The sequence below is a fragment of the Cnephaeus nilssonii genome, assembly GCF_951640355.1.
Source record: "Cnephaeus nilssonii genome assembly, chromosome: 3".
Classification (NCBI taxonomy): Eukaryota; Metazoa; Chordata; class Mammalia; order Chiroptera; family Vespertilionidae; genus Cnephaeus; species Cnephaeus nilssonii.
In genome coordinates this window covers 51,651,705-51,676,128 of record NC_137074.1, presented here as the reverse complement: position 1 = coordinate 51,676,128, position 24,424 = coordinate 51,651,705, and the positions used below count along the sequence as shown (strand labels likewise).

Below are 24,424 nucleotides of genomic sequence, written 5' to 3'. Positions count from 1 at the left end.
TTCACTTAAAAATTTTTGAAAATAGATGTCCTCTTTGAAAAGTTCAAATACTGAAGGGAAAATTATGTTGCTATTATTAATTGATATAGTGGTTGAAATGGAAATGCAAGGGATTCATGGTACTCTGAAGATAGGAAAAGCCCATGTTAGATGCTGCAGTTGCCAGAGAGAGCATGTTAGAAGAGAGTGGTAGAAGTCTGGGAAGGCAATGAGTATTTGGTGGCTTGAAGAACAGAAGAGTAATATAAAGTAGGAGAGGGGCACCAAATGCAACATTTGCATATTTTAAAATGTTGTTTCACGTTAGTAAGAAAATGGGAAGAAATTCTTGTCTTCTTAATCCAATGCTACATGTCTTCCTGCTGCCAGGATGAATAATCCCCCAAAAGAATGCATAGCCAATATGGTAACCTTGGGAAAATCTTGGTCACCTGTGGTCAGTATTATAATGTTTGTATATCAAAATATATTTCCAGTATTTAGAAATAACAGATAATGCTTATATGACTGGAACTACTCACCTCAGAGTGAACCAGAGTGAACTTATGGCAGGCTATTGCTTCCATACTCTAGCATTAATTCCAGCAGTTGGCGGTTAAAGTTTGATAGGTTGCTATGGAAGCCAGGAATTCTCTGGAGTCTGGAGGAAGCAGGTTGCTGAAGGTGCTGCAAGAATCCTGCTTTAACAGAGCTGAAATGCACCTTCATTGTCTTCTCTCATGAGAATTGTATAAAGTGAAATACAATTATTTTTGTATTTGGATGCTGGCTGGGTCTGATAGAATAAAAGACAATTAATTTAGTGGCAAATATTGGTAAAGAAAAAAATTACATTAGTACACGTTTTATCTGCTTATACAGTTCATTACTTTATGAATATTTATCTTGTATAACTTTATCTAAAAATGCTTTTATTTAATTTTAGGTTACGTTTAGCAAGAATGAATGAAGAGATGCGGGAGTCAGAAGGACTTTATGGACAGCCAGGTCAATATTCTACTAATAACCATACCGAAATGCAGTATAAGAAATGCATTCAAGAATTTATAAGTTTACAATTGGAGGACTGATAGTTCTTTAGTAAACTAACTTAATATTATAGAGTTTTTATAACTTGTAAATTGTGAGTTGTTAAATATGTACTGTACCTATTGAATTCTTGGGGGTGGTCCACTCCTGGGCCTTTAAATATCCATAACTATTCCTATTAAGAGTACACATTTACTTGCTGTATTGAACTCTGGCTGCTTACTTCTTTTTCTGCTGTACAGATGTCTTCCATATACATTCCAGTGAAGTAAATGGAATGATAATGTATCTTTATACACTTACAGCAGCACAATAATAATTTTCTTTTTGAAGTTCTCTGTCAACTGAATATAACAAAATGGCTTTCTTTTTGTTAATTCAGGGAATTTCTATAAATTGTGTTCAGGGAAAAAAACAAATCACCTATGCTTGGCAAATAAAAAGTCGAAATGGAAAATACCTAGAAAATGAATTTAGGAGTTTTATACTTTGATATAAACATGAGTTGAAAGTTTAAAATAAAATTTACCAGAAGGTTAAGAAGTACATAATGGGAGTGGAGTTAGTTTAAAAGGTATAGAGGAAAGGTATCATTTTATCTTATAATGTAAAATATCTGTTAGATAAATGGAAGTTTTTTGAACAATATTTTGAGAACCTGATGGCAAAGTAGACTTATTCATATTAGAGAAATCTAATTCAGTATCAGCTCAAGTCTCATTTTGAGTCATTTTCACCCTTGAATCAAGATGTTAAGAAAAGGAAGAAATGTTGTGATCAGATTCCTCTCTTTGATGAACATACCAAATAATTAGATCTGCAATTTTATGAATTTGAGTATATGAATTATTAACATATCTGTTTTAAATTCATATACATACTAGTAAGAAAGTTTTGGAATTAATGACTAAAATAATTGAAATTGTTCGGTATATTTAATTTTTTAATGAATATTAATATATTATTTAAAAAGCAGTTTGATAATATCTATTCTTGTTTAAATTTGTTTTGAAATTTCTGTACTTTGTGCTAGCTTCAGCCATTTACTTTTAATCAGATTAATATATAATTAATAGAAATATGGGGCCATTCTTTTCTCAGAGGACCGGATTTACTACTTATTTTTGGTCTAATTTAACAGGGAACAAGTAAGAACTTTGAGAATAGAGAACATCTAGATACTTCTAATCTAGGGTGTCCTACTTTAATCCCATGGATCAAACAATACTACTGATTCATGATATACCAAGATGTAAGAAAGCTGGTTAAGGGTGAAGTCTCAGTGTTAATTCTGAATTTCACCCATTTGTTTTAAACTTGAATGTTAGATTTTAAATGTTATTATTTTGTAACATATACTTAAGTGATGGTATTACTAGGCCATTTTTGAGGCCTTTGTGTTTAAGCACTTTAAAATAAAAAATATTATTCAAAGGCCATGACCGATATTTGTGAGATAAGAGTGATCTTCAAGATTTTAAGTTAAACTTTTTTTTTCCCCTGAAATTTTAAACTTAAACATTTGGTCAGCTGCTCTTTCCTTAAGGTGTTTGCTGATGAAGTTACACCCAACTGATTAGTCAGAAGGTCAGTGGTTGACTTTTCTCTGGAGTTGGGAAGCTTGAAAGGACAGGGCCTCTATGCTCTTGCAACTTCTGGTTTCACCTGAATTGCTTGGGCTTTCGCCACCATTTAGGAGCATTCATATGTCTCTTTCACTGTCGTTTTATGTATAAGTTTATGAGTATATACTTTCCATTCATCCAAAGAAAAATAGATTTTTGCAATTTATTTGAATGAAAATTTGAAAAAAATCTCTTTAAAAAACAAACTTTTAATCTCAAATTTCAGTTTAGAGATTAAAAATAGATCAGAATTCTGGAAATACAGAATAAAATGAAATTTTGATCTATTTGAGGATCATCTTGCTAATTAGATTTTTCTAATTAGGTTTATTTAGAGTCTGATATTTAAAGCAGAACAATTTTATACTTATACAGGTGACATGGTGAAATGGCACAGCAATTGCTCTCTGGCTTCTTTTCCCTGTGAGTCTTTGGAGAGCAGATATATTTGCTTAGGCAACAGGTCTTTTTTCCCCCTTTGCCTATCACTGTAAATTTTTCTCATAGATTTTGATTGGTTATATTATCTAGATACTTTTTTTTTTTTTTTTTTTTTTTGCTGCCTACCATAAGAAAGAAAATCTCACAATTCTGGATAATTTTAAAATGCAGTTAGTTTCAGTCTTTTGATAATGAAGAGCCCTACCATTTAAAAGACTCAGATACTGTCTTTGGGAATCATGGACCTATTTCTAGGAGACTCCAATTCTGATTTTCTATCCACAACCCTGATCTCAGACTCCCGATTTTTTGCAAGGTTTAAGAGCACATGTTTCCTGAAGGGAAGATTTATCTAACCCTTATCAGTTACTGCAACTCTTAGGACAATTGGGGTGGGGGTGGTGAGTGAGTTATCATGCCCTGCTCTGAATTGTTGGAAACCAGTGTGATGATTCCCACCGTCCACTTTCTGGTCCTAGGATTCCTCTTGATTGTTGGCAGTTTCTTAGTCGGTTGAAAATCACTGCTTTAGTTAACCACTACTGGTTATGTGAGTATGTTACTGACAAAGGCTTATGTCTGATCTAATCAGTTATAAAGGAAGGCTGTAATTAACCCAGAAGGGGCAAGATTAGTTGGGGGTGGAGTTTCACATGCTGCCATCTCTTTGCTCAAGAGCAAAATCAACAAAATTTTGGATCATTATAACTGCTGTTGCAGTGTCTATTCTGAATACCAAAAATCAAAAACTATTTTAAACTACCAGTGGAAACAGCAGTCCACATTTTAAAAACTCAGAACTGTCCAGGCATATAGAAGAGTTAACTTTCTGAAGAGAAATACTAATACAGTGCGATTAAGTAATTTAAAGGATATAACTTAGCATTAAAAATATTGGGTGATTAGTTGTTTACCATTAATAATAAACTGTTAAATGTACTTCTGTAAACTTTCCAGGGCATCATATTCTGGCTTATTGTTTATATATTCTAGTGTAGACAAGTTATAGTTGCCTTGGGAGAAATTCTAAATGATTAAAATTATATTTAAATTTTAAAGGATCACATTGAAGTCAATTTGTGTTAACTATATTAAATAACTTAGTCATTGTCGTTATTGTAACGTTTGTTTTCGGACCATATATTTTGAAGCCTAAGAAAGGTATATTGATAGTCCATTATTTAGTGTTTTATTAGAAACTGAATGTTAATAAAAAGTTTTGTGTGTGTGTGAAGGTGAGACTTCCTTCCGTATTGTAGTAACTCTTTTAAAATGTATTCAGTAAGTGAAACAAATGATTAGTGTGTAGCACCAACAACTTTTCCCTCAAAGAAGCATTTAATTCAGTGAATAAAAGAGTTTATAATTTGTTTTGCATGGTACAATGGTTCTACTAAAATGTACTTGTGTAATAGGTACTAGATAATTTTAAAACGAAAACTGGAAAACCACAAAAAGAAAAAATTTCACAGCTTGCTATACAAAATATGCATTGCTAATAGTAGAAGCCATATATCGCCATTGTACTGTTATAATACTAAGAATGCTCATCTGGTGCTATCTGTAAACTATTTGGCATTGGTGTCTCTGCTAATCCTTCTTCCTATTTCTTCTTGAATGTATAATGTGTGCCTTTTAAGTTACTTCTGGTGTTGAATGGTAAAATCAGTGTGGTATTTTTATATTATAATCTGCACTTTACACTTTCTTGGAAAGTAAAATTCCAGACTCTCCAGTTTAAATAGTATTTTAAAAATATTTATAATGTTTACAATAAATATTTTAAATATTTTAATTCAACATCTAAGAATAAGAAAAAATTTTAAATATTTTGTATGGTTTCTTAATTGATATTTAATGTTGGTCTCTTCTTGTATTATTTTATATCTTTTAGAATGGCTAAAAATGGGAATAGATTGTAGTTTGTCTTTCAATGTGGGAGTAACTTTTAAGAAATCATGGGTATAATTGAATTGTCTTACCAATTGTTCCAGCATATCAATCTTTATTTTTATTTTTTTAATGACAATGAGTTAAGAATGTTGCTCTTAGCCAACCCTATTAAGATTCTCTCCTTACTTTTTTCTTTTTAAAGTAGAGTGATTGATTCAGGTCATGAGAAATTTCCAGGGTTAAATGAAAACTATATAGAGATTTTAATTACTTGCTTTTTACATAGATTAAATATTAAAAGTGAAAAAATATTGAAAGTATTAAAAACTTTTTATTGAAAATTTTTGGGTTATGCTATTAGACCTTTTTACTAGATCTTTGTTCCCTTCCCAAACTTTTTCTAATTCTCTAGCTTTTGGTATGACATCTATTGCCTCAAAAAATCTCTTTTCAAAACCTGACAAAACTTACTGCACTATTAACAACAACTGTAGCAATTGAGTTTGTAATAAGATGGATGCAAGGTATATTCTGGGAAATAATTATAAAACCATGTTGCAACAATAGTCATGTAAAATAGTGTTTGACAGTCTAAATCTTGAAAACAGAACTATGCCAAGCTTCTGTATAAAGCTGATGTTTAATAGGAAGCATTCCTGATGGATTACTCATCTTGAAAATAAGATTTTATTTTATACAAATCTTTTATTTGAGGAGTAATCTGTATGTGTGCATATGTTTAATTTCTCATGGCAAGATATATAGTATTCAATCAGCTATAATACCAGCATGTGTAATCTTTTTCTCTACAAGCATATTTGTATGTATATACATATGTCTGTTACTCTAATTTAACATGTTTTTGGTATTCCCATTTTTGTCATAGCATTCTTGCTCAAATGACCTACAGTAAATAAAAAACTTCTGACTACATGTGAAATTATGATTTTGTAGTCATTTTCTAGGCTTTATCACTTTATAAGCTTAGTAAGCAGGGGATTAGTGTATTAGTTTCAGTTAAGCATTAAAGTTAGAGTAAAGAATTTCTTTTTCACATGCTATTTAAATTAAAATGCCTTTTAAAAGATAATATTAAAGTAGGCTTCTCCCCACCTCCCCCGCCCCCCCACCTGATTACCAGCTTTGTCTGGTTAATAACTTGCATCCATCAGAAACAGTTAGTGTTGTGTTTTGTTTTGTCTTTCCTTTTGGTCTTGATCAAGGGAAATATTTATTTAAAGAATGCCTTGTTTACTTATACCTCACTTATACTGACTTTTATTTCCCATGTATGAATAAATGTATTTCTGCACATTGCTTTAAAATACTTGCATCTTTGCTCTTTTCTAACTCTGAACTTTCCTCTATGGCTGCATTTGAGGTGCTTTTTTCAGGTATAGTTTCCTTTCTTCTTTCACTATATGCTTTTCTAGCACTTATATTTAGTTCATCTTTTTTCTTTCAAAAATGCTCAGCTAAGCAAAATTTTAATATAATGAATTATAAAGTAGTTACTACGTATAAGAATGAATATTGTTTATTAATACTTTTATTATATACCTTTTTAAAGTGTCCTTATTTTACTTTCATGCAGGTGATGAAACTTACCAAGACATTTTTCGTGATTTTTCTCAGATGGCATCCAATAATCCAGAAAAACTAAATCGTTTCCAGCAAGATTCACAGAAATTCTGATTTTTAAATTTTTTTTTTAAGAAAGGGAGAATACTAAATCTGGTGACTTCCTAATGTATAGATTTGAAAACTCACACATTTTGACTACTTTAATTCTACTTAATTTTAGTAGATGTTGAGTAGTTTGGAACAATGGTACCCGTTCTTTGGTAAAACATAAGGCTTTAGTAGTTGGAAGAGGAGCCTGCTTTAGGACCCACAGAAAGGAAAAGAGCCTGTTTAAAGGGCTATTTTATAGATAAAAATTGAATCCAGACTAAGGCCATCTTTGGGTTACTATGTCCTAAGAGTTTAGACAAAAATCTCTTTTTTTTGCTAGTGGATGGGAGCATTGATTTTTCTTCTGTGCGTCGTAGCCAGTGTCATTCAGTTAAGCATGTTTGCATCGAGTGGGAGCTGACTGGTCCTGCCTGCCTCAAGAGTATGTCTTTTCTTCAGTTTCCCAGATAACGTTAGTGGTTCAGAAATGGTTTTGTTTTGCTTTGATAGCCTAGCTGTTATACACACATATGTAATTTAATTATTAGCTAGAGAGTATGTTTCTCCCATTGGCTCATAAATGCAGTTATATTCCTTAGATATCTGGTTATTGTCCAGTACTTTAACCTACATACAGTGGTTGTACAGGTAGATATAACTCAGTCCTTCAGTTTTATTCCATTTTATGCAGCAAAAAGAAGCCCTTAACAATTTTTTTTAATCACCAAAAGATTCTTAGTTAATAGAAATTTTAGTTCTTCATTGTTGGGTTGATTTCCTAAAACCTGGACAAACTTATTGATGTAATAAAACTTTTTCAAAGGTTACTTGAATGTTGCAAAATTATGCTTTCATCATATTGTAACTTTCAAAGGAAAAGCTGACTTATAGAGTAATATAGAGCATTTTTATATTTGAAATTTGTCCTTTTCAAGATACATTTTTGCGGTTGGTCCTTGTGAAAGAAAAATCTCTTTGTAAAAGGAGAAAAAAAGTCATGTTTTTCTTAGCTTTAACTAAAATATAGCATTAAATTGCTTTTTAATTTTTCCAACATCTATTCTGTGTACTTGTTGTATACAGTGTATATTCTTTTAAATTATAACATCTATATAGCTTTAGTATTTGGTTTTATGAATCACAGACCCTTGAATTCCAAAATTCCAAATGAACTTTGGTGTTTGTTTCTCAAAATGTATAGATTTAATTTGGAATATGTGCTTTGGTTCTTCATGAGTGCATTTTGAAAAAGAAAAATCCCACAAAAACATATACCTTTACAATCTGGACAACTCAAGTTTGTGATGTGTTAAGCAGTATTTTAGATATGTAATTTTATAAATGTAAAGTATGGTCACAATCAACCAAATTGCATTTAAGACTAAATTTACTACCCATTTTGAATAATGAGACATTTCCATATCAGTCTTAGATTGTCAAATTAACTTTTCTGTTTGTTAGCACCTTTGACCGTGGACACGAGCTGGAAAAATGATGTTTTATAGAATTGTTTGTCCAGAATGACTTCAGACCTGCATAGTGGAAAGAGCACTGACTAGTAGTTACTCTTCTTTTTGGATTCAGAGCTCCTCACAAATAAACCAATGCGATGAGGCAGAGTGAAACAATAACAGGATCCCTCTGTATACTGTTCTGCTGTTCACAACGTACTTCAACATTACTTTATCTCACCTGATTTCTCAGTAGGACGTCTATGGTATTTACTCTGCGAGAGCCAACATTGTCTCTTCTTTGATCTGGTTCACTCTTGTTATACAGAGGGGGTCACTGGTTTGCTGGTTGGTGGCATAGATGACACCAGAGCCCCCTTTCTGTCTTTAATAGTTGGAGGCACTTTATTTGTATCATGAATTGATTTGAAATCATTGTAAAGCAGCAACATCTGATAATGACTGCCAGCTTTCCTTGGGTTTTGATAAAAGCCTCAAATATTCCAGAGAACCTGGCTATATAATTACCTTGAAGGAATAGATTAGGATCTGACAACATTAAATTATAGGAAAATTTACATTTTTGCAATAAAAAGCATTAAAGAAAGCAAAATATTGCAAAGGTAATTTTAATTTACTATATACAGGCATAGCTCATTTTAATGTGCTTTGCTTTATTGCACTTACAGATATTGTGTCTTTACAAATTAAAGGCAAGACCCTCCACCAGCAAAAAGATTATGATTTACTTTATGACGATACTTGCTTTATTGTGGTGGTCTGGAAATGAACCCACAGTATCTCTGAGGTATGCCTGTACTTATAAATTTCTTGATGAAAGATAACTAAAAGGGGCTTGGATTCAATTTGGTTGAATCCTGACATCTGCAAATACAATTTTGTGGACATCCTTTTCTGTTTACATACATTTATTTACTTAAAATGAGATAATGGGGCGGGGGGAGAGAAGCAAGGTTTGATTAAATAAGCTTTTCTCTATATTGGTCTTTTCACTATTTTATATTCTAGATTTTTTAATTTTTTCCTCGACACCCTTCCCCACCTTTTTGGTGTTAATTTTAAACAGGGAAAGCTTGCTACATTATAAAGAGTGCTGACATCATTTATTTTACACAAAGACTAAAGGTTAACTTTTGGAAACGATGAGCTACTTTTCTGTATGTGTTTACTTGTGCTTTGTGGTATTTTGGATCATTCCAGGCATAAAGACTTATTACATATAATATTTCTTGCTATCTGTGAAAGGGTCTATTTTAAAGAATGTATAACCAACACATCATTTACTTTTTATTAGTATGTAGAGGATTTGTATCTAATTCCTGAATGTAGTTTTACTGTAGTTTGTCATTGTAAATGAAACAAAGTACATCATCTTTATAGTTATTCTAAAATGTACATTATGTAAGAATTGTAAATATTACACTTGATTAAATACTTTGTATACTGAAAAAATTATTATAAGTCAATAAAAATTTCACCTCTGGCATAGTTCTTTCATGCTCACATTTTCACTTTATTGTAAACTACAACTTCAGACTTATCTGTTAACAACTGTCATGTTTAAGGTCCTATATTCCTTTCCAACCCTGTCAGATCCATCAGATTGTTCCCATTTCCTGATTGCTTCAATAAAGAAATCCATTTTGATCTTTTAAACATTCTCTTCTGTCTGATCACAGTATGGCTCCCAATTCATTAGACAAAAATCACAAAGGCTTTTTTGGGGCCCTAGCTTTTTTTCCCCTTTCCATTATGATTGACATATATGTTGAAGTTTCTAATCTACACAACACATTCACACTCAGTCCTTTTAGTAAACAAAAACATGTTTTTATATGGATCGAGACGGAAGGAATGGAAGGATTGAAAGAACAGATCTGGAGGTGAATTGCCTGCTTTTGCCTTTCAAAGCTAATTGAAAGCAAACACATAAAACTTTTCTATGTATCTTGCTTTATTCCACTTCATTTCATTTTAAAAATAGTTCTATGAAGAAGAGAATCCACACCACTAGTCAGTAAATGTTTTAAGTGAAAACAAAGCCTGCTTTTTCATTATTGCAAAACAATGCTTTTTCATTGTAGAAAAAATTTTAAATCGCAGTAAGTAAAAAAGAAGATAATCATCCATAATTCCATTATCTGCCCATGCTGTCCAGTGTGGCGTCCACTGTGGCCATTGAAATTTAAATTAATTAAAATTACACAAAGTTAAGAGTTTATCAGTTGCACTGCCTTGTGGCTACTGTTTGTTGTTTTTTATTCAGAAAGGAAGGGAGAGGGAGAGGAAGAGAGAGAGAGAAGCATCAATGATGAGAGAGAATCATTGTTCAGCTGCCTCTTGCACACCCTCTACTGGGGATCTAGCCTGAGACCCAGGCATGTGCCCTGACAGTGACCTCCTGGTTCATAGGTTGACGCTCAACCACTGACCCACACCGGCCGGGCTTGTGGCTACTGTTTTGAACATGGCAGATAATATAACATACCCAGCATCATAGTAAGTTCTATTGGAGAGTACTGAGGGGAAACTTACTTCCTTGGCATATGTCTTTATAGACCTTTGGGTATATGCATTTATATACAATGGGATCATACTGTTTTGTTACCTGCTTCTTTTGGTTAATAAATGGGAAACAAAATTTTAAGTCCGTAAATATTCTACATCACTTTGAGGAGGATTTAAAAATAGTTTATTATGGAAAAATTCAAACATATAAAAAGTAGAATAACTTCAATAGCTATTACCTCATGACTGACATTGTTTTATTTGTACTCCCACCCATTTTTTTTTTCTTACCCAGATTTTTAAAAACCAAATCCCAGCCATTGAACCAGGAAATTATTCAGTATGTATCTCTAAAAGAAGAACTCTTAAAAAAAAAAAAAAAGGCCAAGCATAATACTACATTTATTTATTATTTTAGAGAGAGAGTGGAAGGGAGGGAGCGGGGAGAGAGAGATGGAGAGAGGCACATCAATTGGTTGCCTCCTGCACTTGACTGGGTGGGATGGAACCTGCAGCCTTTTGTTTGTGGGCTGGTGGGCTGGTGCTCTAACCATTGAGAAACACCAGCCAGGGCATACCACACTTCTTTAAACTAGAAAACTATAGTCCGTATTCACATTTTCACGATTGTCCCAAATGTGTGTGTTTTTTTAAAATAGGTTCTTCAAATCAGAATTCATGTTTCATGCATTGCAGTTGGCTAATAATGTCTCGAGTCTCTAGGTTCTATTATTTTTTTAAAAGTTTCTACTTGCATTTGTTGAATACACCATTTTTATTGAAAGCATCATTTTAGTTTAGCCCCTGTATTATGAACATTTGATTCCAATTTCTTGGCATCATAAACCTAGCTCTGCTTTATCTTTTTGGCTAGATATTTGAGTACTTTCTTGACTATTTCCTTAGAATGATTTCCTAGACTGCTGGTTCACAATGGGTGGGTATATTTTTGTGGCTTATTCAGTGAGTCAGGCACTGTGTTAGGTACTAGGGATATTCTGGTAAAAAGGTAGACACTTCCTGTTCTCTTGGAATCTGCCTTCTTGCAACAGAGAAAGATGGGACTGGCTAATTTATAGATGGCCCTCAGGGGATTGTGGAGGATGGGGCCTCAGCCAGACATGGATTGGTTAATGTTTAGAGACCACTTGTTGAGGCAGTGACATCTGAGCCAAGGTCTGAAAGAGGTTGGCTGGGTGAAGGTCTAGGCCAGTGGTCGGCAAACTCATTAGTCAACAGAGCCAAATATCAACAGTACAACGATTGAAATTTCTTTTGAGAGCCAAATTTTTTAAACTTAAACTTCTAACGCCACTTCTTCAAAATAGACTCGCCCAGGCTGTGGTATTTTGTAGAAGAGCCACACTCAAGGGGCCAAAGAGCCTCATGTGGCTCACGAGCCGCAGTTTGCCGACCACGGGTCTAGGGTAGTGCTTTTCAAACTTTCGTCTGTGAAACAATCACCATTGAGGCTCAGGCTCACTGGAGATAAGTAGGGCCTGAGCCTTTATGTTTTCACTAAGCCCTCCAGGTACTTCTAATGCCAACCAAAATCTGAGAACCACTGTCGGGGAGAAACATGCATTTGGATAGAAAAGAGAACTGAAAGTTCTTTTAGAGGCTGTAAAGATTTTAGGATTGCCGTTGGGTCCTCCAGAAAAGTTGTACCAATGAACACACCCTCATCTGCTGTGAAGGAATGTGCCTGGTTGACAATATTGGGTAGTAGTCAATACAACAGCAAAATCTGATAATCTTCCTAACGTTACAGATGTGGAAATTATACAACAGGAAAAACCAATCACCTCTAATCTATGGTCAGAAGTCAGAGAACTTGGCCGAAGTTAAAAGTAAGAACGGAAGGGTAATAGTGCCTACCAAAATTCCTTGTCTAGTTAGTCATATTATACACCCAGATGTATCTATTTTAAGCTGAGGAAATAGCACATATCACCATCTGACATCCTACATTATTTTTTTTTGTACTTGTCTATTTCCCCCACTACAATGTAAACACGAGGGCAGGGATTCTTGTTTTTTTGTTTTCTCTTTTTTTATTGCTGTATCCTCTGATGCTACTATGCTTGGCATGTAGTGTAGTAGTCACTTGGTAACTACTAAACAAATGATTGGCTACTACTTTCAACTTACTGTTTTAGATTCCAGGCAATAGCATTCTTCAGGAAGCTGCAAATTAGGTTTTGCTAAGAATTGGGAATAAGGGAATCTTGAGATAAGACCAGTTCCTTCCTGTGTCAACTGATTTTCTAGGTAAAATTTAAATTATCTTGTTACTCATTTCTTATTCATTAATCCTAGGAGTACTGAGGTCTTATAAAGGTCTGAAGAAGAAAATATTTGTTGAATAAGTTCTAGAATAAGTGACAGAGGAAAGAGCTACCTTATTGATGGTGTAGGTTAGAGGCTTAAAAGGCACAATTTGAGAATTATTTCTCCCTTATAAACAATCATTAGAAGAATAATATAGCTGTAGCACACTGCTGTGGGGATTCTGTAGAACATGTAATGAAGTCTTAATGCAGATGTGGGGTTTAGTCTTTGTAAATACCCACGAAAAGCTATGATTGCTAAATTGTATTTTGGTATTTATTGGCTATTTAGACTTTATTAAGAGCTTGGCATTTCTAGCATATTTTATATTGGTTTACTACGTGTTAGGTACAGTTCTGCTTTTTAATCTATTTCCTCTCATAACCCCATGAGGCATAGGTACAAGTATTAACCCCATTTGGTATATGGGTGTAATTGCAGCTCAGAGAAATTTAGTAACTTGCTTGATGTCTGTCGGCTTGTAGAGGCACAGTGGTCTTCCAGTGTGGAAGTCCAGCTTCTTAACTTGCTTTAAACGGGCTCTTAAGAGAGCCTTGCTCTCTTAACCACCGTGTCATCTGCTGAAGATTGTGGCACAATACACACAATACCGAGCTCAAATTACTGCTTTCAGTGCTAATCTTGGCTAAAAGCTTGAGCTTTGGAAGCAGTGAGATTCGGGTTAAGAATATCCCTAGTACCTAACACAGGTTCCATTACTCATTAGCCAACTAGATTTGGGTAATTTATTTGTCTAAATTTCAGTTTCCTCTTGTAAAATGCAAATATTACCTCTTAAAGTTGTGAAGATTACATGAATCAAAGAACCTGTTACTCAACTGAGCTAATTCTGCTATTGGGTTTTTTCGGTCTGTTTAAAAAAGGTGAGTAGTATGCATTGAACTTGCTGCCAAACCTGTTTCAGAGGTCCAATGTTTTTCAGAAAAGTGTTGCTCTGGTTGAAAAGAACAAGAGTTAAAAATGAGATGAATTGTGTTCTGGGAACCACACTTTGAGGAATAATGACATGGCACAATAGACTGGTGAGAGAGTTTTTCCATGTATTTTCACCTCCATCTCTTCAAGCACACAGACCATTTGTACATGTTTACCAGGTACTTACACGCTATGGTGTATCATCAGTCCTTAAGAGACTGAAGTTAATGAGTTTTTATATAGTTGACAGTTTCCAACGGTCTAGGGGCAAAGCTGCCAATGTGTGTGTGTCCTTGGAGAATTTACCTCAATGTGCCTTAGTTTAGAATTTGCAAAACTACCTGGTACATATTAAGGCTTTTTAAGTGTTGAAGTAAAAAACTTGTATGCATATAAGCATAACCCGCGGACACAGACAATAGGGTGGTAAAAGCCTGGGGCGGGGGCCGGGGCGAGCTGGAGATTAAAAAAAAAAATAATTGGTATTACAATCTGCTATTACTCCTTTGGGGCTCTCCGAACTATTCCGAAGTTTTGGGCAGCGGGGTCCCCCTGCTGGCCACATTCTTTAGATACCTCTGGTCGCCGTGGAGATGACAAGTGGGTGAAAGGCTTTTTCTATCCACCTCAAGTGTCAACCCCACTTCACCGTGAAATGGGGAAGGAAATTGCTAGTTTAAATCCCTCAGCTCCAGTTGGTCTCCAAGATGTGAGTGGAGTCGGGAGAGAACTTAAGGCCTCTAAGAAATTAGGGAGGAAAGGGGATAGAGATAACAAATTTCCTCTTTGTGCGTGCAGTTTAATCTTTTGCTAACCGAAGGTCCTGCGTTGGGACTTTTTAAGGCTCAGCTTCGGTCCTAGCACCTGCGGCTAGGCACTTAAGAGGTCAAGTTTTCACAGCTCCTGCAGGCCTTTGGCTTTCTCCACCCCCGTCCCAGCTCAGATCACTGCCGCGGTTCATCCCGGCTTTAATCCTTTTGAACCTAGGACCCAGCGGCCGCCCGGCAGCTCTGGCCACGCCTCTCCGCGCATCAGCGCCCTCGGATTGGCTCAGTGCAGCGTAGCTCCGCCCCCGCCATGGCCGCCGCCCGCCGGCGGTGCAGCTAGTGGCTGCCGGGCTCCGGGTTTCCGCGGCTCCTCTCCGGCTGCCGGGTGCCCGGTGCTGGCCGCATGGGCATCCTCCGAGGCGGGGCCCCGTGCGCTCGGGCCATGGCGCGCCTGGGCGCTGTGCGTTCCCATTACTGCGCGCTGCTGCTGGCCGCGGCGCTCGCCGTCTGTGCCTTCTACTACCTGGGCTCGGGCCGGGAGACCTTCTCCAGCGCCACCAAGAGGCTGAAGGAGGCCCGCGCCGGAGCCCCCGCGGCGCCCTCCCCGCCGGTGCCGGAACAGGCGCGGGGGTCCGTGGCGCCCGCCCTGGGTGCCAAGGCCAAGAGCCTGGATGGCGGCGGGGCCGGGCCGGTGGACTACCACCTGCTGATGATGTTCACCAAGGCGGAGCACAACGCCGCGCTGCAGGCCAAGGCCCGCGTCGCGCTGCGCTCCCTGCTGCGCCTGGCCAAGTTCGAGGCTCACGAGGTGCTTAACCTGCACTTCGTGAGCGAGGAGGCCAGCCGCGAGGTGGCCAAGGCCCTGCTTCGGGAGCTGCTGCCGCCCGCCGCCGGCTTCAAGTGCAAGGTGAGCGGGGCCGCCGCTGGGGGCTCCCGGCGGTTGGCCCACCGCATCCCCAGGGCGGCCCGTGTGCGCGCCAGGCCAGGTTCCAGGGGTTGGGAGGGGAGTGCCTTCATTGCGCTGCCCACTGCCAACGCCTCTGGAAGCCTAACTCCTCACCACCACCGCCCCTGCGCCCCCACAGCCCCGTCCGAAATGTGCTTTCACTGCGAACTGAAAGTATTGTCCGTGAGCCCCGTGCACTCAGCTCGTGCCGGAGTGGAGCCGCGGTGTTAACTTAACAACCCTGACCAGAACTCCATCCCCTCCCCATTAACTGCGGCCCCCACGAGAGAATCAGCACACCCCGTCTTTGCTAGCATTGCGAGATTCAGCAGGACCTTCAGAGTCTGCACCTCCTTTTATCCTCTTAGTCTTTGACTTTCGAGGGTGAAGCAGGTCATTTGAAGACACCAGTAGTCATCCTGTGCAGAGTCTATGGGACAGGACCTTTCTTTAGTGAGGCTGCGTGAATTGTTGAAGTTGCCCCAACGTTTCTTCTGGTTTTTAAGGTATTTCAGTTGGTCATCCTCAAACCCAGCCAGTGTGAACCATCTCTTCCCCTCTCTGTGCTCCTTCTTTCCCACCCTCAAGGATCGTGAACTCATTTAGGGTTGCTGGTTCCTCCAAGGGAGCAAGAGAAAGAAAGCTGCAAGAGGTACAGATGCCATCTGGGGAGAGCAGAGCTAGCTAGCCAACTTGTTGCAGGCTGGACCAACCTTTCCCTGTGCCGTCAGAGACTGGGACCCTGGCTTAGTGTTAATTGCCTTAGTCAAATTGCTTGCCTCATTTTGACCTAGTAGCTGCACAGAGGGGATCCGAGGTTTGATTTTAGGATAGGAATCGTAGGTGATCGTAAAGGACGGAGACTGATGGTGGTGGTGGGGAGGCAAGAATAATGTGCCATATACTTGTGCCCCGAAAATGACTACAGGATCCTGTTGCCAGGATCCTGCAGGCTTTTTGTTGCCTACAGAATCAAGTCCTTGTTTCTTGATAGGGCTATCTGTGTTGTGGGCCTGGACATCCCTTCCAGCTTTGCTTCTCATCCTTCACCTACATGCACCTGAGATCGTAACTGTGCTGAATATGCCTTTACACAAGCTGTACTGTCTGCCCGGAATGTCCTTCCTTTCCCCCTGGGCTCTTAGCTACTCTTCACTTTCACCTTTTTTGAGAGTGTCCCTAGACTAGGAGGTAGTCTGGGCCCAGCCCTCCACCGCTCTCCATTCCTGCTTCCCCACAGCATCAAAGGTCTGTCCCCTGCTTAGCAGGAACACCCACCATAGTCAGGGAAGGTCACCCGGCCTGGACTTTGTGTGGTAGGAGGCCAGGAATCCACGGCCTGGAGCTTGTGTCTGGAGGGGCCCTTGGAATCTTCCAGTTGGAGGTGGGGCCTGCCAACCTGTCCCAGGTGACCCTTAGGACTCTGCTGTTTGAGAAATGCTGCACGAGTCCAGTGGAGAACACCTAGGGCTCTTGTCATAGGGCCAGTCTGGGCGGGAGCTGTGATTTGACACCAGACACCACCCTGAAGACCAGCATTGTCATCTGTTCACTCCCTGAGTTAAAGGTGGCAACTCAGGCCACTGTACATCATTGCCAGCTCTCTGCTGTCCCTCGTCCTGAGCTCCAGCTGCAGGTGTTGCACACCCAGTGCTTTCCAGCCTCCATGCTTTGTTTATGTCGTTCTGCTGTCAGGGTGCTTTCTCTCTCCATCTCCACGTCTTGCCCATCTTCAGATACTGTCCCCCCCTTGGGGGGTGGGGGACATGTCTTCCTCTTCCTCCCTTGTGTACCTTCTGGTGCTGTTACAATATCTTATCTCCCATCCCTATGGATAATGCTCGGCACATCGCACCAGAAATATTGGTCCAGGGGCAGGTCCAGCTTGGAGTCTGTTTTATGGGCCCAGTTCTGACCGCCATAGCTGTCACCCAAGGCCTGGAGGCCACTGCAAGTGAGCTGAGGTGTTAACACCACCCTGCTGAGGTATGAGGGGTGAGAGTTCGGGGGCTTCTAGCCAGATGGTCAGATAAGGGTTTATCTGTTCTAGCAGAAAATTGCTCCTGTTAACTGGTCCTCTGCTTTCAGCACAAATGTTATATTTGCTTGGCAAACTTTTCCTGAGGTCTCACTATGCTCTGTCATAGCACCAAGTACTTCTCCTTAGTAATATTTATGACAGTTGTAATTACATAATTATTGAATGAATTATTTATCTGCCTTTCTAGACCATAAACTCCTTAAGGACATGGACCCTGATTTCTCTTAAATATTGTATCCCCAGCACCAAAGCATCATGCCTTGTATATGGGAGTGCATTTTATACCAAGAATCATTTTCCAATATTAATTGGGAAGAAGGAAACTATAAAAATTCTCACCCTGGTTGCATCAGAGCTGTAAGGGATCTTCAAGAGCATATAGCACAACAGGTGAGGAAACGTACCCAAGGCCAGTTGGGGGGGTGAAGAAGGGGGGCTACTGACCTGTCTTAGACCAGTGTTTTTCCCTTTGTACCATGTTTCCCCTTTAAGGAGCACTTCTCTCTTGTAAGTTCACTCCCAGGGAGACTTGCCCTGAAGTGTGTTAGAACATCTTGGGAATCCCTTCGGCTGGGCTCTGGGACTCCACCATGTCTGCAAGATGCAGAACAGGGCTGCAGTGAGCTAGCATAGAGCTCATGCTCACGCTTGGAGGTGTCTTCTCAGGCTATATTCAAGTGACACATACGTATTTTTTTGCTGAAATGATTGCAGAAATAGATCATAGACCTATTAGTTATTAGTGACCTTAGATTATATTGTGTTTAATTAAACAGCTAAAAACAAACAAACAACCCAACACATTTACTTAGTTGTTTCGATTATTATGGAAAGTTTTTCAGAATCTACTGGCTTGTTGTCTTCTAATAGTATGGAAATATACTATGTTTCAGGTACCAGATAAGGAGCTGCTTCTAGCCTATTTAATATGTCCATGGACTGCACATAGAATCACCTGGGGACAGTTACTAAAAAGACAGAATCCCCGCCCCTGTCCGTGGGTCCTACTCTTCTGGGTGGGCCTGAGAATCTGAGCTTGTGTGTGGCTGCGGAGGCAGACATGGGAGTCACTGCTGTAAAGGATACAGGAGTGCCTGGTGCTCTTCTGACATCTTTCAGACTCCGCTCCAGGATTCTGTCCTGTGCAGCCGGGGGCACACGGCCTGCACCTACTAGACATTCAGGAAACATTTGACTCCACAGCTCTCCTCCATCCAGGCTATCCTGGTTCTGCTGGCCTGGGAAAGGCTGCCACATTCACCTTGCTGAAGTGCTGATGTTATCATAGCACTTCCACTCAAAACCTCCTAGCTCCTGGCTAACAGTCCTCCCAGGGTGCTCCAGCATTCCAGCCCCTCAGCAGCTGGCTTCAGCTTCCTTGTCCCGCCCGTCCTCTCTGAGCTGTAGGATGAGCTCCCGAGCCCTCTGCTGTCTCATTCTGTCGAGTGGAATCCTACACTTGTCAAACTTAGGTCGAGATTTTTCTCTTCCACAACCCTTCCTTGCTGTTGATCAGGTTTTATAGAATATGCCATGAAAACCCCAAATAGAGCCCAGCTGGCATGGCCTAGTGGTTGAGCATCGACCTATGAACCAGAGGTTATAGTTGGATTCTCGGTCAGGGCATATCCCCAGTGTGGGGCGTGCAGGAGATAGCCGATCAATGATTCTCATCATTGATGTTTCTGTCTCTCTCTCCCTTCCTCTCTGAAATAAATAAAAATATATAAATAAAAAACAAGCAAGATTAAGCTTTATTTCTCATGTAAATGAAGTCCAGAGGTAGGCATTCCTGGGCCCTTCATGAAGTTTTCAGGGTCCTGGGCTCCTTCCAGTTTTCTGTTTCACCATCTCTGGGGAGTGGCCCTTGTCCTCATGGTCCAGGTTGGCTGCTAGAGATTTAGTCATCACACCTGTGTTCCAGCAGCAGGATGGAGAACCAAAGCAGAGTACCCCATTTCCAAAGGTCGGTTAATCAGGGAGGAGAGGAGAGGGCAGGTTTTGGGTAATCAGCCATCTCTGCCCCACCCTTCAGGAGCCCACACTGCACTTTGAAGCCCCAAGAATGACCAAGCATCCCCTGGATGTGGGCCTCTGAGTCCAAAGCTGCAGGGGACATAGACACGGGTCAGGCCCAGCCCGTGCCATCCAGGAACCCATGTCACTTAGCATCACACTCCTGTACATCCTCCCCTGCTGCAAAACTCACTGAGTGGGGCATGAGATGGTCCCGAGGGAGAGAGACATCACGGAGTGTCAACCCCACTTGGCCAGTTACTAGCTGGGTGATTGTGGGCAATCTGCCTTGCCTCTCAGGGCCTCCTCAGCCTCCTCTGTAAAAAGAGAATTAAACACCCACCTCACACGTGGTGGAGAGAATTAAATGGCACTGTGCTGTAATGCATTCAGCCCAGTGCTGCTGTGTTGGCTGTTGGGTGTCCAGTCTCACAACACGGTACTACTCTGCTGACTTCTGGGAAAATCAATACGACGGGCAGGCCCCAGTGCCCCTGGCATGACCCTGTGCCATCTCCTCCTTTCTTTTTGGGGTGGCCAGCCCCCTGCAGAGGCCCAGTGAGGCTCATTGAGCCACCATTGGCACGCCTTTGGAGGAGTACAGCCGTATTGCTGCGCTGTCGTGTTTCTCTTGTGCTATCACCACTGTGTTACAACTCAGGTGGTAACCATTCAGAAAGGCCTTCACTGAACCCCTTTTCTAAAGCAGTCCCCACACTCGTTATCTTTCTCATCACCTTGTTGGTAGCACATATTCACTTGTTCATTCATTCATTCAACTGATCTTGATTGCTTGCCCTGTGCCAGGCACTGTCCTAGGTGCCTGTGAACAGCGGGAACAGAACCTAGTCCCTGCCCTCAGGCAGCCTACATTCTGGGGTGGTGGGGGATGTGTGGGAGGTAGACTTTAAACACATAACAAGTACATGTAGAGGGAGTCAGGTTGTGATTAGTCGTACAGGGAGAAGTCAAGAGGATGAGGACACATGCGTGTCGGGGTGGGGGGTTGTTGGCTGTTTGGTGTAAGTGGTCAGGGATGGCCCACTGCTAAGGTGACGTTTGAGCGGGGACTGAAGGAAGTGAGAGTGCGGGCTATTGGGGCACCTGGAAGAGAGTTCTTGTCAGGAAGGCCTTGGGTAGGAGCGTGCTCCGAAAGTTTGAGAATATAACTGTCCTCTTTGTTTGCCATCTGCCTCTCCCTACTGGAATGTAATCTCCATGAGGGCAGGATATAACTTAACCTTCTTCATTTACTGAGGTGGACAGGAACCCCATAATTGCCACCCCTATTTCTGGCCTGGTTGGAAGTGATACACAGACACGGGGCAGGAGCCGCCTAACCTGGAACATAAAAACCAGACGGACTTCTGGAGGGACAGGCAGCTCTGGACAGCCACTGGCTTCCCTGCAGGGTTGGGCAGGCTCTGCAGGCAATTCCAGGGCCGGGGAGAAGAGGCCAGGTCAAACATACCTCCCACACACGCCCATCAGGTCAGCTTCTCCTCCTGGCATTTGTGTGTGCCCCGTGGGGAGGAGAGAGGTGGGAGCAAGAGGCCAGGAGTGCTGGTCTTGTGGAGCAGCCTCCATGGAGAAGGCATGAAACAATGGGAATGAAGGTGCTCCCTCTTTCTCCCACCTCATTATATTCTTAGCACCGTTCCTGGCACATTCTAGGTTGTCAATAATATTTTATAGTTGACTGATTGATGGCTGTGTTAATTCAACCAAAGAAATCATAGTGTACTTGGTGATCTGCCCCTCATGCATCAAACTTCAGCCTCCCTAGAGCATGAGGCTGGGTGGCGGCTCAGTCTCCAGATGACAAGTGAGGAATAAGAAGGAAGCCACGTGCATTCCATCCTTAAAAGCGATGGTTGGATTCCCAGAGCAGTGTATGCTGAGGACTAGAGTGACAAGACAACGGCTAAAGCTCTCTGTGCCCATTGGGGATTTCTGGAGGTTCTTTTACTGCAAGAGCAAAACTGTGAGTGTCTTTGAAAAGAAGAGTACCTCAGCTCATAGTTGGGGCTAGAAAGAAGCCCGAGTGTCAGGACCTTGATGCTGGCTGTCTCACTGAGGGAGCGAACGACAAATAGGTGACACTGAGATGCAGGTTCCCCAGCTCCTCACGGCACCAGCATGAAATGTTTGAATAGGTTTCGATAGTCTGCAAAAAGGTGATCCAAGAAATGTGTCCTGAAATGAGAGGCTCATTGAAAAGATGGCATTTTATACTATAGAACTAGAGGACCAGTGCACAAAATTCGTGCACGGGGGTGAGGGTGGAGGGGTTCCTCAGCCCAGCCTGTGCTCTCTTGCAATCCAGGATCCCTTGGGGGATGTCCGACTGCCAGTTTAGGCCCGATCCCAGCATGGCCTGTGGGGATTGGGCCTAAACCGGCAGTTGGACATCCCCCGAGGGATGGAGCAGTGCGCCAAGTGGCAGGCGGTCAGGGAGGAGCCCAAACTGGGGCCAGGCACTGTGCCTCTCGCACTCATCCTGGCCCTCTGCCTCTGCTGCCTCCTCTCAGTAGTGCTTCTGTGGAGTTGGGAGAGGCTCCCACCACTGCAGCTGCGCTCGCCAGCCATGAGCCCAGCTTCTGGCTGAGCCGCGCTCCCCTTGTGGGAGCACACTGACCACCAGGGGCAGTTCGTGCATTGAGCGTCTGCCCCCTGGTGGTCAGTGCACATCATAGCGACTGATCAACCGGTTGACTGTCTACCCCCTGGTGGTCAGTGCAGGTCATAGCAAGCGGTTGAGCAGCTTTAGCATATCATTAGTATATTAAGCTTTGATTTGTTGAACAGCCAACAGGTCGACTGGACACTTAGCATATTAGGCTTTTATTATATAGGATTTAGAGAACAGTGTTATTTTACCAAATGCGTTTTAACAGTGGAACTCTTTTAAATTATAATATGTTCATGAAACAACTGTAGTAGCTGTGTACCAATGCATTTCTCGTGGAAGACTTTAGTTCTGGATCTGTAGGGAATAACTTTGTATAGTGTTACTGTATTGTATCCAAAAATTCTGGGTAATTTCACAGGTACGCGTTGAGATCATAAGGTAAAGCCAGTAACATAGGCCAAGGTTCATCATATAGATGAAATACATTGATACATGGGCGATTGGTAAATGCTATGGGGGCTTCAATGTACAGATGAAATGGTCCAGCTTTGGGCACTAGTAATGCTTCATGATGTCCGTACTGTTCTCTGTTCTCATGGGCCATTTTAAAAAAAGACAATGATACATTTTTTTTTGCAATTAAAAAATGCACATACCATTAAATTCACCCTTTAAAATTTACAATTCAGTAGTTTCTTAAAATATGTTTTCATTGATTTCAGAGAGAGGAAAGGAGAGGGAGAGAAGGATAGAAATATCAACCCTTTGTATGCCATAGCGTCTGTAGACGCAAGTGGTTGCTTTGGGGATGGTTCCCATTTTGGATGCATGGCAGTTAATTGGTCAAAGATAAGAGAGAGAATCTTTGATCAGCTGCTTCCTTCTCGCCTCTACTGGGGATGGAGCCCACAACCTTGGCATGTGCCCTGACCAGGAATTGAACTGTGACCTCCTGGTTCATGGGTTGATGCTCAACCACTGAGCCACACTGGCCAGGCCACATTTCAGTAGTTTTTAACTTATTCACAAGGTTGTTTACTTATTACCACTAATTCCAGGATGTTTCCTCAACCCCAAAAGAAATGTTATACCCATCAGCAATCATTCCCCATTTCTCTTCCCCCACAGCCCTGACAACCACTAATCTGTTTTCTCTCCATATAAATTTGCTTATTCTGTACATTTCGTATAAATGGAGTCATTCAGTATGTAATTGTTTGTTCCTGGCTTTTTCCACTTAGCATAGTGTTTTCAAGGTTTGTGTGCATGTGTCAGTACTTCTCCTTTTCAGTGGTTGAATAATATTCCATTATATGGATATACCAAATTTTACTCATTCATTAGTTGATGGGCACATTTAAGTTTCCACTTTTTGGCTATTATGAATAATTTGTTGTGAACATTCATTTATAAGTTTTTGTGTGGATATATGTTTTCAGGTTGCTTGGGTATAAACCTAGGAGTAGAATGGCTGGGTCATATGGTAATTTTGTTTAACTTTTTGAGGAACTGCCAACCTGTCTTCAGAAGTAGTTGTACCATTTTCATTCCCATCAGCAGTGTATTGAGGATTCCAATTTTCTTCACATCCTCGCCTATTCTTATTGTCTGTCTTTTTTATTATAGCCATCCCAGTGTGTGTGATGTAGCATCTCATTGTGGTTTTGATTTGCATTTCCCTAAAGACTAATGATGAGATGATTATCCTCCTATATAATAAAAGAGAAACATGTAAATTGACCATACCTCCGCTACGCTCACCAGTCAATCAGGAGTGAGTATACAAATTAACCCGACAAAGATGGTGGGTTTTTGCATACACAGGCGCCGAGTGGCCTGTGTCCTAGGAACATCCTTGGGACCCAGGCTGCTCCTAGCCTGTAGGCCCGTGCGTAGGCCCTGAGCATCCGGGGTCCCAGAACGCCCCCGGCCACTCCGGGCCTACGGGCACAGGTGCCAAGAGACTGGGGGCGGGGCGGCCGCTTGTCCGTGTGCTGGCGCCAAGTGGCAGCCCGGGTCCACGCCCCCAGCCCGGCGCCCACAATGTGGGGCTGGCTGCCGGCCTCAGGGGTGTGCAGAGATCTGGCGGCTGCCGCACGGCCCGGGGTCTCCG

The 24,424-nt window shown here is 41.0% G+C and overlaps 2 protein-coding genes across 3 annotated transcripts in view; both read left to right on the top strand.

The window, feature by feature from the left end:
• ACAP2 (ArfGAP with coiled-coil, ankyrin repeat and PH domains 2) overlaps nt 1–9,900 on the top strand; it is a 135,369-nt gene extending 125,469 nt beyond the window's left edge. The window contains exons 23-24 of one of the 2 annotated variants that reach the window (XM_079766649.1): nt 926–987; nt 6,583–9,900. In XM_079766649.1, the coding sequence (XP_079622775.1) occupies nt 926–987; nt 6,583–6,683 (163 nt within the window). In that variant the 3' untranslated portion in view covers nt 6,684–9,900. The remainder of the gene's footprint in view (nt 1–925; nt 988–6,582) is intronic. The other variant, XM_079766650.1, reaches the window with a different exon arrangement.
• A 5,087-nt stretch (nt 9,901–14,987) lies between these two features.
• Nucleotides 14,988–24,424, top strand: part of XXYLT1 (xyloside xylosyltransferase 1) — a 161,777-nt gene continuing 152,340 nt past the window's right edge. The window contains exon 1 of the mRNA XM_079765753.1: nt 14,988–15,583. Coding sequence (XP_079621879.1) covers nt 15,080–15,583 — 504 coding nt within the window. The 5' untranslated portion in view covers nt 14,988–15,079. The remainder of the gene's footprint in view (nt 15,584–24,424) is intronic.